A 16,356-nucleotide genomic window follows, 5' to 3' on the forward strand; every position below is an offset into this window, starting at 1 on the left:
TTGTTTTGGGGGTCATTTTCTCATGTAACATAACGAGGACCCAATATGCACCAGAGTGCTTTCCTCAAAATGGAATTGTACATCAACACGACTGAAAATAATAAAAATAAGTCCTTAAAAATATGTCCTTAGAAACCTAGCGACCGCTTGACAAAGTCACAAGCAGTTGCGTGTCTTTGCTGCGCGTCCATGACGTCTCATAAGAAGTCCGTAGCGTCATTGGGCGCAACTTGAGTCGAAATTCAACAGGCGCTTCCGTCCATCGCTTCACGGCTCGACGTCAATGGGTACGACGTTAACAATAACGTCCTCGTTGCCGCGCCGCACCACCAGCCGCAGCGTATCGTCGCTTCTGATGGCGGAGCTCACGTCGGTGGCCGATGCCACGCGGGCGCCGTTGATGCTGATGATCACGTCGCTTTCGCGCAGGCCGGCGCTGTGGCGTCAAGAAACACATGGGCAGAAAACATCGTTAAGTGTCTGACGGCGATGGATGTCAAATGTGAGTTAGAAAGATAACTAATGAAAGTGCTCTCACGCTTCGGCGGGTGTTCCGCTCAGGACTTCGAGGACATACGCTCCCGACGTGACGTCTGGGAAATCTGAGCGTCTGTCCTTCAGATCCTTGGCTAAACTGGAAGAAAAAAAATGAAGGATTATTAGGAAATTAGGATTATAGTTTGCATGGATTTTATAGATGAGATTGTATATACAGATGCTCCCCTAATTACCAACGAGTTAGGTTCCAAGCACTTGTTTATAAGTTGAAAGTGTTCATAAATTGAAATTGTTCAGATTGAGGTTGATTCAGTGATATATTTTGTATTATAATTCATGTTTAAGGACTATATAAGTATATTGAAGGTTTTTATAGGTGCATTTGTATGTTTAAGGCTTGTATAAGTAACCAGCATTGGTTTGCAGACATGTTCGTAAGTAGGGGGAGCGTCTGTAACCGTTTTATTTATACTGCAACTATCTTGAAGTGGATAGTTATTTTTCAACTAAGTTAATGGATCTTTTCGAGTGGGAAGGGGCTGCCTTGAAGTTAGTTGAGGAGCTTCATTTTCATCTTCGAAGTTGGTCTTTGATGCTGTTTTAGTGTTAAACATCGATATTAAAGTGAATTGAGGAGCTTCATTTATTGTGAAAGTTGGCCTTTGATGAGGTTTTAGAGTTAAACAGCGATCCTTAAGTGAATTGAGGAGCTTCATTTATTGCAAAAGTTAGCTTTGATGCTGTTTTTATGTTGAGCAACGATCTTTTAAGTGTGTTAAGGAGCTTCATTTGTTGTTAGAATTGGTCGTTAATGACGTTTTAGAGTTAAACAATGATCTTAAAGTGAATTGAGGAGTTTCATTTATTGCGAAAGGTGGCGTTTGATGCGGTTTTAATGTTAAACAACGATCCCAAAGTAAATGGAGGAGTTTCATTTATTGTGAAAGTTGATCTTTGATGCGGTTTTAGTGTTAAACAGCGATCCTTCGGTGAATTGAAGATCTTAATTCATTGCGAATGTTGGTCTTTATTGCTGTTTTTATGTTAAACATCAATCTTAAAGTGACTTGAGTAGCTTCATTTATAGTGAATGTTGGTTTTTGATGCTGTTTTTATGTTAAACAATGATCCTAAAGTGAATTGAGGGGCTTCATTTACGTAAAAAAAGTATTGATTTGTCACGATCCAAGTGTTAATGAACTATGTTGATTTAAAATTAATCGGTTGGTACCATTCTTGTGTTCAAAATCCAACTTGAGTAGCCTTAATTGGGCAAAAGCTACTATTTGTATAAAAAACCTGTATGAGCAAGTCTTTGCTGCCATTTTAGTGTTACAGAATTATACCAAGGAACTTAATTTAGACAAAAGTAGTGCATTGGGGGGGCAGCATGTACTTTAACTTGCTTTCTATCACTCACCACAAACAACAACAGCCCGATTTACTGCCAAAAAACATTTGTGCCTCCCTGTCATTACACTGAATCAGCATGGTAATCACACAGCAATGCGGGTGACTCGGCGACATTGTCAGTAAGTCAAAGACATTTTTGGCTGTTGCTAACAACGACCTCTCGCCACCAACATGTTGGCGTGTGCGTGTGTGTAGGAAACTCACGTTGGCGTGAGGCTCATCATCCTGATTCCGATGTACTTCTTCTTGCCGCTATTCTTTCCTGGAGTATAAAACATGAAATGTTAGTTCTATGGTCGACATTGGATGTGAAATGCTGGCCCAAAGTCTAGCGGGATTGGCTCTAGCACCCCCCGTGAGCCTACTGAGGATGAAGTGGTTCAGAAAATGAGATAAGGGGGAGACAAAACGGAGAAAGATTGCATGGGGGAAAAGGAGTATATTGTAATAAGGCTTTAAAAAGGTGGGAGAAATGGACTACCGTATTTTTCGGACTATAAGTCGCACATTTTTCATAGTTTGGCCAGGCTGCGAGTAATGCTCGAGTGCGACTTATGTTTTTTTTCCTATCTAAGCACCAAAAACTTGTTTTTTTTTTTTTTAGGTTGTAGCATTTTTTTTAAATTGAATGTTACATTAACAGGCCCAATTTAGCCTATTCTTCTCCATTTAACTATAATTGCTGTTTGTTCTTGGTTTCTGATAAAATAAAATCAAAATTGCCCTTCATAAAATGTGACTTATATCTTCATTTTTCCTCTTCATTGTGAATTATTTGGTTGGTGAGACTTATAGTTGGAAAAATATGGGATATATCCAATCATATACTAACGACACTTGCTAGCGTTGATGCTATTTCGATAACATCTCCTTAAGTACAGCTGACTGAGTGCAGTGAATAAGTTAAGAGACAAAATACGATAGGGAAAAAAATGGCAAAACCTTTGACTTGGCGGTCGTGCGACTCGGCGAGGAACTCTCGGATTTTGTCGGATGGGATGGCGAATGAGATTCCCGCCGTCACCTTCAGCGTGTTGATGCCGATCACTTCGCCGTCCTGCCGGGACAACACATTTTTGGTCCGTCAATCATTGCTGACTTTTTGAGAAAAACTGCAAATCGTCAAAGGCAGCCAATTAGCTAAATCAGGGGTGTCAAGTGTGCGGCCCGCGAGCCAGAAGTGGTCTGTTAGGTAGTGTTCTGCATTAGTAACACAGTCATACTATAGGAGTATAATTAAGGGCCTTCATTTTTTCGTGTGATCAATTGCCTATTTAAAGCCCCAAAACCAGCAGGACCGTATTTTCTCACACATGGGCTGTATTTGTTATTGAAAAAAAGTATGACTAAATCAAGGGTACGGCTTATATGCGCATAAGACTTACTCGCTAAACTCTTTTTTTACCAGTAGATGTCGGCAGATGAACGTTTACTATTTGTTGGTTATTTTCTGTTTTACAGTAAGAAAACAACCATTACTGGATGAACAACTAATTTCCCTATGATAATAATAATGTGCTTTTGATTGATACAGTATTTCAGAAATACCACGTGCAACAATTTTTCTTAAGATTTTCCCTTCAAAGTAACACATTCGCACTCCCTATTAAAACCATGAATATGGAGATGAAAATTGTGAGACAAAGGGCGGCTTATATGCGAGAAATTGCAAAAATTCAAAGATTTTAAGGCAATTTTAAGGGTTGGTTTATACGCGAGAAATTGTAAAATTCAATGATTTTAAGGATGCGGCTTATATGCGAGAACCTCTGTCAGCCTAGAAATACCCAAAAAATCAGCAGGACTCAACAAACAAACAACAATCCTAGCGTAAAATCCTTCAAAATCAATAGGAAATGATCCAAAATTGACAAGAAGTGACCTGTAAGTAACCGAAAATGAACTCTATTGACAATAATAGATGTCCAATTAGCTTAAACTAACTGTGGATGCTCATTTCTCAGTGCCACACATCCGATCCATATTGACTAGGAGTTTGCTTCATTAATTTGCAGTCATTCCCCTCGCAGTCAAACGTGATTGGACGTCTAGAGCCATTAATGAGATCTAGTTGACATTAATGTGACCCGCAAACCAAACAGATTTTGACACCCCCGAGCTAAATAATTGATGGACTCACCAGGTTGACGAGCGGACCTCCGGAGTTGCCATACTGCCAACGCCAAAGACAAAAACAAGTTAACAAAATGATCTTATTTGGCGATTTTTCTGCAATGGAGTCTCACGTTGATGATGGCGTCGGTCTGGATGTAGTCCATGTCGGAGTTTCGCAACCCCAGCTCCTTGCCACCACGCTGGGTGGTGCTGACGATTCCGGTGGTGACGGTGTTCTGGAGCGAGAAGGGGCTCCCGATGGCTACCACAAACTCGCCGGGTCGCAGGTCGGCCGAGCGGCCCAGCAGCAGAACCGGAAGTTTGGTCTGGAAAAGCCAAAATGGTCTCAAAAGAGAAGATCTTCCCGCGAAGTGACAGTGCGGTCACTCACTCGGATGTCGATTTTGATGAGAGCGATGTCCGATTTCTCGTCAACGTCCAAAATTTTGGCCTCATATGTGGCACCGCTCTTTAGCTCCACCTGTAGGGAAGAAGTCAAATCAGATCTGTGATTTCAGACCATAAAGGTATCAAATTTTATTACACGATTAGCTGTCATTGACAATAGTGTACGTCCAATCCATTTGGACTAGTTTTGATTTTTTAAAAGATTTTATTATACAAAAATTAAAATGAAAAGGAGAGGCTACAGCACCCCCTGCAACCCTTAAGATAAGAGAAAAAGTGAATAAATTCTTACAATTAAAACAAAAAAGTTTTATTGAATGTTTTTTGGGAGGATTTTATTTTAGATTTTTTTCTATAATTAATTACAAGTATATATTAGGATAGGTAATTAAAAATACAATTATTTAACCCTAATTAAAACAAAATTTCACCCCAAAATACATTTTTCTAAAGGATTCACTTATTTTGAAATATCTATCTTATGGTTTCCTAAATTGTATTACATCGAATAAGAAACTAAATAAAACATAAAAATATATCATTAAAAAACATTTCACCTTTCAAAAGTTTTGCTCTCCATTTTTTAAAATAATTTAAATCTATCAAATATTCAATCACTCATTTCCCAAATCGCTTTATCCTCACAATGGTCGCAGGGGGTGCTGGGCCACCCGAATTTGGTTGCCAGCCAATCGCAGGACACAAGGACATGGCTATGCTAGCTTTTTGTAGTGATTTTTTTTTTTTAAAGCTATACAGTAATCCCTCAAATATCGCGGTTAAAAAACATATTTTTTAAAAATGAGAAAAAAATCGCAGAAATGAAAGTTACGATAATCGAGGGGAGACTACATCAACAGCTTTACCGTCTTCTATCAATCAATAGGTACCTTGACTCGATGTTTATTCGCCACCACGTGAGCGTTGGTGACGATAAGCCCGTCCTCGGACACCACAAAACCCGAGCCGCTGGCGACCGCCACCTCGCGTTTGGAATACGCCATCCTGCGTGCGAGAAGACCATTCGTTGGCCTTCAGTTTGGTCACTTCCCAACCTCGTCCGCTACTTACTTGCGGAAAAGTTCAATGTGAACGACGGCAGGAGCGATCTTCTCCACCACGTCCGCGATGAAATTGTACTTGAGGCGAAGACTGTCGGGGTTCTTTCGACCTGCTGGGGGAAAACCGACAACTGGTCATCCGTCAATCATCTTTGTAGGCAGTCTTCCGATGACCGTTCAATTAGATCCAGATGTGTTAGCTAAGCGCACTAATAAAAACAAAGCATGTGAGTCAAAGCTGCTCTTATATAACGTCGGGTCACGCTCAACATATGTTGTAACATCTGCGACCGCTCCTGTTAACTGCGACCTCTCCCGATGAAGAAATCCTTCTAAACTTTTGATATATTAATCGCTCAGAACAAATGCAAGACCCGAAGTCCTGAATAGGTGGAAACAGGTTTAGTGACTAGCAAGTCGCTCACGGTATTTATTCGCATATAAGCCGCATTTGTCGGACACGGAAATGATGATTATGATAAATTTAGTTTAGCCTTTTATCTGTTTATCTTTTCTCCATTTTTAATGACCGCTTGCGTTATTGCCATGGCGGCGTCAACTTGCAGTTTCGTGCATGTCATGTTTTTATGCACATATAAGCCGTATCCTCGAATCATTCACAAAAGCAAGTAAATACGATAAATATACCTGAACTTAATCCCCATTACATATCAATTTGAACTCATTCGCTGCCATTGAGATCGATAGACATCCATTTGCAGTTGAAGGGTTGGACTTTTGCTCATTTGCTGCCAACCCACCCAGTTCAAATGGATTGGACATAACTTGGACCCCAACTTCATTTCTAACAGTACTTATTCTACATTTTTACTAGAAAGAAATATCATATTATTGAATTCTACAAAGCCCTGAGTCCAAATTACTCAAAAAAACAAAGAGACGGCTGCAACCCAATCGTCGGGGCTTGCGCTAAAACGAGGTCACTCGAGGACACTCTTATCAACGGCCTCATTTTTCTATTCGAAGGTCGAGATTTTTGGCAAAGACAAGGTGCCAGTATCTGATCCTGTCTAGAGGCGGACGAGCCACGACTGGGAGAGATTCCTCAGTCAGCTGAGTCACCGGGTAACCGTTGTTGTGTTGTTGGCGTTTCCAAGCCAGTCCTAGTGCAGAAAAAAAAATCCTGGGCGAAAATCTGGGTTAAATAACGTCTGACCCAGATTCAGCGCACTTTAAACATGATCCATATTTACGTGTGCTTGCTTGCCAAAATTCTGTCAGCTCAAATGCCTCAAACACATTGCGTGCAGAAGTTTAAGGATGATAAAACTATAAGCATGACTTTTTATTACTCATTCTGGAATAGACTTTGACTCCATTTTGACTGCAGGACTGGCAAGGAATTAACAAATGTTTGAACTGACAATATGTTTGTATTTAAAATTGTATTTGATTTATTTGCTAGCTATTCTAAATATAAAAATTAAGAAGCAGAAAGAGCAACTTGCTTTAGAAAGATGTTTGAAAATTATTTCAAGTACGTATGTGCTATGATAGTTTTGATTGAATTCCTTGTTTGAACGTGGTTAATAAAGATAAACAAAGGCAGTAGTGTTTTGCATGCAATATATATTAACTGAATAGAAGTGCTACATTTATATTTAAACACCCATTGATCACAATGCGTGTCAATGTGTTCATTTCCAAAATGAATTTTTGTTCTGTTTTTCTAATATGCCAATTTTGTTCTGTTTTTCTAATATGCCAAATACACGTAAATGGGTCCTTTTTTAGTCATTTCACCACTTTTAAAGTGGAATAAACGGAATACTTTTGACAACATTCTTATGCAGTTCCTTTTAAATGAGCATATGCATTCCAGAAGAGTGTAATGCAAAAAAAAAGAAGGTTAAAGCAGCTCTACATGTACTATCTCAGCTCTGTCACCAGCAATTTCCATATTTTACCTCACAGATTAGCGGAGACCCATTTGCACTAATCAAAAGAGCCACATATGGGCCCTGACCCCTTCCTTACAGTGTTGTTAAGGATGCGACAGCCGTTCCTGGGCACCATAAAAAATGTCAACTCTCTACGTTGCACGGTTTGGACAAACATAGCGAGAGAATCTTAACATATACACACAAACATCCATAAATCACGCTTTACAAGGATGAATAGATAGATGGTGGTGTGTGGAGGAGACGGGGCTGAGAATTGATGTAATCACCGAACCCCTCACCCCCACTCCAACACTCACCCTCTCCGCACGCGCCCCTCTGGACAAGGATGACAGGCGGCCGCTTGGCACTGAGCGCCCGGAGCCGGCAGACGTTGCCGTAGGTGACGCCATCGCTGCCGCACACGGGCTCGGGGCTGCCGCACACGCAGACCCCCGTGGAGGACCGGCGTCGCACCGTGCTGGTGGAGGGCATGCCGTCGCCGACATCGCACGTCAAACCCTCTCCACATCGGCGTTCGCTACCCCCGCACGGTTCGCCTTCACCGGCCGCGCAAGCCGGGCAGCAGTCGCACGCGTCAAGCGCCACCCCGGCCGGACACTCGGAGGCTGATGGTGGAGGTGAGCAGCGGGATTTGTCGCAAGTCTCCGGGCAACCGATGGCGGAGCGTTTGGAGAGTGACGAGAGTTCGACGGGGGCCAGACAGGCAATCAAGGCGAGGACGACGAGCACGATCATTGCGCAGGAAAGATGATTTATCGTGGGGTGAAGAAACAAGTTTTGAGGACTAGAAAGTGAATGAAGAGTGGCTGCCGCGCCGCTTTAAAAGCGCTTTGTAAACACGGCCTCTAATTGGATGGCGCAAGGAGACACGCAAAAATGAGGCAGGGCCAGATTCTCGGTAATCCCTTGAGTATTGCGGTTTCAACTTTCGCCTTTCCTTGGCAAAATTATGCGAATAATTGATGCTTATTAGGGTTTTATTCAAAGAAAACATTTTCTATCCCCCCAAAAAGTGCCCACTCTATAAACTATTGAGGAAAAGGAACAAATAAAACAAACCAAAATGGAACAACTAAAACATTGAAATAAAACCCTAAAACATTCGACTAAGTCAACTTCCTAATAGGGGAAAACAATTTTTAAAAAGCATAAACATTTTTTGCTAAAAATAAAAAGACTTGATTCTATGAACATACTATATAATTAAAGTAGGATCACAAATAGTAGTACAATATATATCTATTTTAAACCTACAAATATCTCAAAAAGGGATAATCAATCTAAAAATGTTATTAAAAAATATGTCAGCCAATTAAATAGCATTACTAAAAGAAATAATAAATTAAAGAAACCGAAATGGAAACTAAAATATTGTAAAAAGGGTACTTAAAAGGTTCAATTTAGTCAAATTGTTAATAGGAGGAATCAATTTTAAAAAGCTAAACCTTTTTTTTTTGCTTACCATAAATCCTCATAAATACGGTAAGAATTTCTATATTAATACCTACACCCCTTAAAAAGTACATCTTAATATTACATCACTTAAAAGTCAGAATTAGGTTAGTCGATTCTTCTTACTTTCAGCGGCTCTAATCATGTTACATAACTTTAAAAAAGGTTTCAAAAACAAAGAAAATCTGAACCTGCTTCATAACAGCGAATCGCCTATCTACTGCTCTCCAGTGGCTTTTAAATAAACTGTCCTACTTCAGTCCAGACATTCCCTCAAATTATGTCATCACAATGTTTTGACAACATCCACCATCGTGTTATGTTTCCTCATTAATTAAACACATTACAAAATGACTTGGCTCAGTGGTTTTGGCGCGCACACACTTCCAACTTTATGAGCTCAGTCAGTGAAAGTCAACATGTTTTAAGAGTTAGCCATGCGGCACGTGCCAAGACAACACCCTGTTCTTGTCCTGACATTGACGGTAATAGACGTCAAATTTATTTGGAACGGGAGGTGTCTGGCGGGGGAGATGGTTTGAGTTCCAAACGGATTGGGCGTCTATTGTCGGCTATGGCCAAAAAATGACCACTGGAGTCAAACAAAGACTGGACGGGGGGGAAAAAAAAGTTAAAAGCAAGTTTCCCGGAAAGCCGGCGTGTGCGTGGCCATCAAATTCCACTGGGTTTAAGTCAGTGCTGCTGTTGCCTGTTTGTCCCTTTTCTGATCTTTTGTTCATTTGTTAATGTTCTACTAGTTGTCATTCCATATTTCCTTGTGTTTTTTGTTCTTTTGGACTTGTTTCTCAACTTTTTTTCAAATTGTTCTTGGCTTGCTTTTGTTGTCTCTACTTAATTCCTCTTGTGTCTTTTTTAAAGTTTTATGAGATAAGTTCCGGATATGATAATTCAGATGTTTTTAGTTTTTTTTTAAGTCGAGGTTTTGGTCTTTTACATTTTAGCCATAATAAGATGAATTTGTTGTATTTTTGTATATTTGTTTTGGACATGGTTATTGATTTCCTTTTTTGTTGATTATTTGGTTTAGATTATTTGAATTATATTTTTTTTAGTGTCTGGGGGCATTTTTTCCCTAAAAACTATGTTCATGCGATTGTGACATAAAGGGGGCGAGAAATTTGATCGGATGAAATGTGAGCCTTTTTAAAAATACTTAAAACATATTTTATTATTAATTCCACCAATTGTTTTTTACAGCCAACCTTGTAATCCAAAGAAATTGTACATTTTTTAATGTGAGAATATTTTTCAGACACAATTCATAGGAATTTAAAATGAAAAGAATTTAAGACCTACCAAGTTAAGGTCAAAGTTCAGGAAATATGACTGTAGAGATTATTTAAAATTAACATAACCACTTTAGTAAAATATGTATCCATTTGATATACAAGTATGGCCGAAATGACCCTAAATGGAGTCTCACTTATAACCACATATTTACTGTACTTTTATAATGATCATTAACGTCATTATATTTTCTTATTTCATTAAAAACATTAAAATATGCAGATAAAAATGTTTATATGGGCCCAAGTAACATTCCTTTTTTTATTTAATTTTAATAATTTATTCCTAGTTTTTAAGTTATTTCAAGCTGAGTACTTTAAAGAGTTTTAATACCATGTGGAAACCCTGATAAAATTAATGCAATTTTAGCCCTGCGCGTTTTTTTGTTGTTGTATTTTTCAAACTAAAAATCTACAATTTTAAGGAAAAAATATATGATAAATGTACCATTAGTAATTTTTCAAAATTAGCCGCTGAACCCACCATCTTCGTGGCTGTTTGTGTCCTGCTTGATACACCGCGTGGATATTGACCCATCTCCCTGCACGGGAAAGTCGGCATCAGGCTCTGTGGAAGATTGCGCCTGAGGCTGTTCCTCGTCTAAGGCTACGTAGAAGGTGGATGAGGAAGCATTGGGCAAGCCACCATCCTGCGATGAAGACGAAGAACGACGATACATGAGAAATTACCGCCACAAAAGACAGTCGCGGGAATTAGGAAAAACTAGGAAGTTTTAGACAAAAGTCACCGAGATAGTCGAATTTCCTGGTGGTCCACGCTGGGCCACGATGGCGCTGGAGATGGATTGAATCCAGCTGTGCATGTCATCGGGACTGTCCGTCTTGACATAACATGATTCATGGGAAGTAAATAAGAAATATTAGTGCTTTACGATATGTAACAACAATGAGATATTCAAAAAAATCTAATATTCGCACATTGCTGTTAGTCGCTACCGTTTGTCTTGAAGGTAAAATTAAGTACAGTACATAAATGTCACATTCTATTACAAATCATAACCACTACATAGGTATTTGTTGCTTTGTAATCTTAGATTTAGATTAGATTAGATAACTATTCGGCCCGTATTCGGGGAATTTCACTGTCACAGCAGCAAGAGGGTGAGAATACAGACACAGCAAAATACATTTTCGACATTAGTTGGTGTGTTAAAACAGTTAAAAAAAATTTAAAATGTTTTTCCATTGTAATATCCTAGTTTAAGTGTTTCTTTCCAGTGGGTGTAAATGGGTTATTTTGTATTGAGTTATTTTATAATGGGAAAAATTGATTTGAGATACGAGTGTAATTGATATATGAGCTCGCTCCCGTAACGTATTAAGCTCGTACCTCAAGGTATTACTGGATATGCTAAGAATAATTAACACTGATCCATTTGGACAAGATCCAATGAGGCTTTTAAAAAAAAATGTATGTGAATTGGACGAAGGCTCATTAGATTCATCATCGACCAATCCACATAAACACATCTAAAATATAAATAATCTTTTTGTTACATTGTTCGCTCTTTTGATGGAGAATTGATGCATATAAGACAATGGAAAACACCTACACAGTTGATTCCAAAATCAAGAATAATGACTATGGGAATTTATAACGCAGTCTTAAAATTCAAAGCCAATAGAAACAAAGCATTAGTAGATAATTCTATATCTCAGAGCAAAAATGTATGTTGCTTCTGTGCTGCATTGCTTGATGTAAAAGCGTCATAAATGTTGTAATTTTTTTTACCAAATAATTAAAAATCTGGAGATTGTCAAAAAATAACCCATATTTGTGATAGATTTTTTCCACATGGCGTGTGCTTGCTTACCTGCAGGTAGAAAGTTCTGGAGGTGGTGACCACCTCAAAGAGGTTGTCCCTCATCATCAGCTCACTACACAACACAACACAAACATTAATACAGATAGCATTTTTGCATTATGGATGTTACTTTTTATATGAAACGATTGTTTGTAATTTGTCAACTTTCTTGAATACGAAAGTACCAAAACAGGCCCCCACAAATGCCAAAAGAACCACAAGACAGTTGTTGCGCTATTTAAACATTCCTGTTTGAAAAATGGGTGTTCAACAAATAAAAGATTGAGTTTACACACCTAGAGAATGTGAACTTGTCTATTAGGATCTAACAACCGCTTCTATCCACCATAAAAAAATTCAACTCTCTACGTTGCACGGTTTGGACAAACGTAGCGAGAGAATCTTAACATACACACACATATCCATAAATCAGGCTTTACAAGGATTATAGATAAGTGCCCACCCCATTTGAACTGGGAGGGTGGCACTCCCAATTCAAACTCATTCCAGAAAGGGCCGATTGGGTGCAAGTTTTCGGTCCAACCCACCAAGACGAAACCTTTTCACCACTCTGTTCATTTAGAACTGTATTCAGTTGATTGCAGTCAGTTGCTGCTTCTCCCAGCAGACATCCTCATTAGCCTAACTGTCTGCACTGTCTGTTTCAGTAGGGATGAAAAACCTGCACCATTTTTGGAATCAATTCTGGCCCACAGGTCTCAGGTTTGACAACACTGTTTTTAAACTATTAGACTACTTCGAAGAAGTTTTTGTAAATCCTTCACCTCTGTTCGCATTCTTGAACTTTGAGGACCTCCTTCAGGGGGATGACGCGGAGCGCCCCGCTGTCCTGTCAAGATAAACAGCACATGGCGTTGGTTAGCATGCACGCAAACTCGTACGGTGCCAACCTACAGAGTCCGTCTTGAAGTAGCTGAGGTCATTTTGATCCAGCATGAAGAAACGGCGCTTCCACGTCTTCATCTAGTAAACACAACCTCATGTTCTCAAATCTACCTCTTATGATGAAGTGATATGCCACATGCTTACCACCGCTCCCTGCTTGACACAAAATCCCGCCTTAATAACACCCCGGTCCTGGCGGTGAACTTGGCCGGACAGGAAGTAGGGCCTGCTCAAAGCATCTCGCTCAGACTTGTCCACCGTCTCCACCTGTTCCTAGAATGCCAACGCGTACTGAGTCACGACGGATCCCAGTGGGACGATACAGCACTTGCACACGGGCGAAAAAAAATATTATGGGGAAATTCCATGAGCAAATCAGAAGTGGCTTCATGAATTTTCCCATTTGGCTCCAGAGTGAGCAAAGCCGAAAAGTTTTAAGTCCGACGAATGAAGTTGTAAGTGACGCCCTCTTGTGGAATTTCTGAGGATCTGTTGTTGTTAAAACCCGCAAAAAGAGAGAGAGAGAAAAGAGCAAGGGGTTTGTGCATGCTGTTTTTAAAGCACAGGTGTCAAAGTGGTGGCCTGGGGGCCAAATTAGACCCGCCAGATTATTTTGTGTGGCCCGAGAAAGTAAATCATGAGTGCCGACTTTCTGTTTTAGGATCAAATTAAAATGAAGGCTATAGATGTATATTATATTTCCTGATTTTCCTTCTTTTAAATCAATAATTGTAATTTCATCATTTATTTCTGTTTTTAGATCAGAAAAAAATCTTAAAATCTAAAAATCTAGAAAAATATCATCTGTTTTCCACTATAATATGGAACATAATGATTAAAAGAGATTTTCCTTCACTTAGAAAAAATGCTCAATAAACATTGTTTTAGATCTATAAAAAATGAATAGTTGGGACTTTTGATCCACTTCTTGTAATCCATTTATTAAAAAAAAAATCTAAATATTATATCTAAAATGGTCCGGCCCACATCAAGTTGACGTCAATGCGGCCCGTGAACCAACCCGAGTCTGACACCCTTGATCTAAACGGAAAGTAAAGGTTGGAATAATAGCAAAATAGCCCTTTCTCGGTTCGAGCTGCAACATTTACCATATTTCTCGCATATAAGCCGCCACCGCGTATAAGCCCTGCCCTTAAACTTGCCTTAAAATGATTGAATTTGACAATTTATCTCGTATAAAGCGCCCCCTGATTCACAATTTTCACCTCCATATTCCTGATTTTAATAGGGAGTACAAATGTGTTACTTTGAAAGGGAAAATCTTGAGAAAATGTTGTTATTAGCCAATAGTACCTCGACGATGTACGTATTGAGCAACCCTGCTTGTAGAAACTGCATTTTCTTGCCAATTAAATATACGTAACATGCATTAATGCCGTTGCTGACTTTTGTTTTTGCCTTTAGCATATAAAATCAAATTTCTCCTCATTCTGTTTTGTGAAGTGTACAGCAAGTTAGGAATTCAAGGCGTCGCTCCTACGTGTGAAGACACGTGCGAATACCTGGGTCGAGTCCGGGCATGGCGAGCCTCACCTGAGTAGCGGTGACGATGGGGACTCCGCCGATGATTTCCGTCTTGTAAGAAACCTGCTTCAAAGTTCCCAAAACTTCTTGAGGCACGTCAGGTCCATCGCCGAGTTTTGGCACCTGGGTTTGGTCGCGAAATGAAGGTTAGAATAGAAATAAATCAAACTCATTTGGTTGGAAAACCCAGTTCAAATCGATTAGATGTTGAAAAATCTGACTGTTATTTTGATGGCATTGTTAAGAACAGCAATCCACTCCACCAAATCTTGTTGGTCATTGGCTTGCAGGTAGAACTTCCTCATTGCTACATTTATAACTATACATAAACAAAAGTATTGATTGAAAGACATAAACAAACAAAAAAAAACATTTCAGAAAACCTCATTTGTTGGATTAGAACTCACCAAAGCAGAACTCAGCCTTTGGCCTCAATTTGGTGGCATCGCACACCTGCGGGCAATTAGAAAAAATAAAAATAAAAATGCGAAAACAGCCGGTAAGAACCCAGAATGGTGGAAAATGGGATGACTCACTTGGGAGATGTAGGAAATGTTGAGAGAGCCGACATTTTGGGCCCCGTTGGGAAGGTTCTGAGACAGTCATAAAGTAAAGTAGAACATCATTGTCGTCTCGGTTCGGATACCGACCAGAAGGCACACACACCTGTGGGTTGTCCATGTACCAAACGAGTCGATCCCGCTGAGCGTCAAGGACAAAGTATCGTCTCAGGAACTTTCCGCTGCCCTCCGTCTCCTCGATGTCAAGGAAGCCGCAGATGCGGTTGCGTCGATCCACGTACGGCATGGCCACCGCGTCCACTGGCTCCGTGACATCACATTACTGAGGGAAATGGAAAGTCTGACATTGAATTGCTTTGAAATGTTTGTTTTTGCCAAGTTCTACTATTCTTATACTGATGTCAATAGAACACAGTGGTCAAATACTTCAAATACTTAAAGCTAGATAATCTTACGAGTGCATAAAATGTCCACATATGGTAGTATTATCTTGTAAAAACAACTAGCAGACAAGTTTTGACAAGCATTTATTTAAATATATAATTTTGCTGGTTTTATTTGTACGTAGTAAGTTATCTGTAAAAAATACATTTAATTAGACAAAGCGTTTTAATTTGACTAGTCAAATGTTTTGTGCATTAATCAGTACACAAAGTAAACTGTCAAATCTATTTAAAAGGCAAACATCCATAAATTGCAAATTTTGCGATGTATAACTTGATTCCACAAATATTGTGAAAACGGCATAAAATGCAATCGTTAGCACACAAAAAAAGCAGATCGTTTTAATTTATTCTTAAGTCTGTATTGATCAGTACACAGAGTAAATGGTCGAATTTCCATACCTGGCCAAAAAGAAATTCACAGATCGCAGATTTAAGTAGGTTTAAAGGATGAACAAGTATTTTATAAAGCAAAACACAAAGTAATTTTTCGCCCGAAAGACGTCGATTTTTTCAAAAAAATCAGTAAAGTTCAACTTACAGACAAGTTGTGCGCCCTCGAGTTGAGTTGAGTTCGAAAAACAGGCGTCAAACACATCTGACACACATTCAGGCACCACTTCCGTAAGGTACGTGTGCGACGTCGCCATTTTAGATGTGGCATTAAAAAAATCCATCTATGACTGCTCTTGCGAGTTCTATTTTTTTAAAAGTTGTCTTTGTGTGCTTTTGCCTGTTGCCTAACTTTGCTTTCCTCGTTACACTCAGGCACCTGCACGAACACAACATATTTTAGCATGTTATTCATTTTAATTCATTAATAAATAGTTATCTTAACATTTTCTCTCATTTCGATCTTTCATACAATATTGGTACATTTTTAAAGGGTAGTTGGTAGCTATTTGATGACAGTGGAACGAATTAGAAACTTCACAA

The 16,356-nt window shown here is 39.3% G+C and overlaps 2 protein-coding genes across 3 annotated transcripts; both read right to left on the minus strand.

The window, feature by feature from the left end:
• Window positions 1-28: 28 nt before the first annotated feature.
• LOC144211310 (serine protease HTRA1B-like) lies at window positions 29-8,240 on the minus strand. 2 transcript variants are annotated; one of them, XM_077738430.1, is made up of 10 exons: window positions 7,717-8,240; window positions 5,506-5,605; window positions 5,325-5,439; window positions 4,418-4,507; window positions 4,158-4,352; window positions 4,052-4,084; window positions 2,854-2,968; window positions 2,116-2,173; window positions 539-634; window positions 29-436 (listed from the first exon to the last, which is right to left on the minus strand). In XM_077738430.1, exons 1-10 carry the CDS (start codon window positions 8,153-8,155, stop codon window positions 268-270), a joined length of 1,410 nt encoding a protein of 469 aa, XP_077594556.1. In that variant the 5' UTR covers window positions 8,156-8,240; the 3' UTR covers window positions 29-267. The 2 variants fall into 2 exon arrangements, with proteins under 2 accessions (XP_077594556.1, XP_077594555.1); XM_077738429.1 differs by having other exon boundaries at window positions 5,506-5,608.
• A 1,379-nt stretch (window positions 8,241-9,619) lies between these two features.
• On the minus strand, window positions 9,620-16,045 carry LOC144211313 (pleckstrin homology domain-containing family A member 1-like). Its single transcript, XM_077738432.1, has 12 exons — window positions 15,962-16,045; window positions 15,123-15,299; window positions 14,993-15,049; window positions 14,864-14,909; window positions 14,678-14,775; window positions 14,466-14,579; window positions 13,056-13,184; window positions 12,921-12,989; window positions 12,791-12,855; window positions 12,015-12,078; window positions 10,929-11,021; window positions 9,620-10,829 (listed from the first exon to the last, which is right to left on the minus strand). The coding sequence occupies exons 2-12, from the start codon at window positions 15,261-15,263 to the stop codon at window positions 10,647-10,649; spliced, it is 1,059 nt and encodes a 352-aa protein (XP_077594558.1). The 5' UTR covers window positions 15,264-15,299; window positions 15,962-16,045; the 3' UTR covers window positions 9,620-10,646.
• Window positions 16,046-16,356: the final 311 nt, after the last annotated feature.

The sequence above is a fragment of the Stigmatopora nigra genome, chromosome 18, assembly GCF_051989575.1.
Source record: "Stigmatopora nigra isolate UIUO_SnigA chromosome 18, RoL_Snig_1.1, whole genome shotgun sequence".
In the NCBI taxonomy this organism is placed as follows: Eukaryota; Metazoa; Chordata; class Actinopteri; order Syngnathiformes; family Syngnathidae; genus Stigmatopora; species Stigmatopora nigra.

Coding starts and splice junctions, on each gene's coding strand:
- LOC144211310 (XM_077738429.1), bottom strand. CDS start 8,155: ATGATCGTGCTCGTCGTCCTCGCCTTGATTGCCTGTCTGGCCCCCGTC. Junction 4,508..5,324: donor CGAATAAACATCGAGTCAAG/GTACCTATTGAT, acceptor TCTTCCCTACAG/GTGGAGCTAAAGAGCGGTGC. Junction 2,174..2,853: donor GCACGACCGCCAAGTCAAAG/GTTTTGCCATTT, acceptor TTTATACTCCAG/GAAAGAATAGCGGCAAGAAG.
- LOC144211313 (XM_077738432.1), bottom strand. CDS start 15,263: ATGCCGTACGTGGATCGACGCAACCGCATCTGCGGCTTCCTTGACATC. Junction 14,580..14,677: donor ACAATGCCATCAAAATAACA/GTCAGATTTTTC, acceptor GACCAAACCCAG/GTGCCAAAACTCGGCGATGG. Junction 12,079..12,790: donor GTTCAAGAATGCGAACAGAG/GTGAAGGATTTA, acceptor TGTGTTGTGTAG/TGAGCTGATGATGAGGGACA.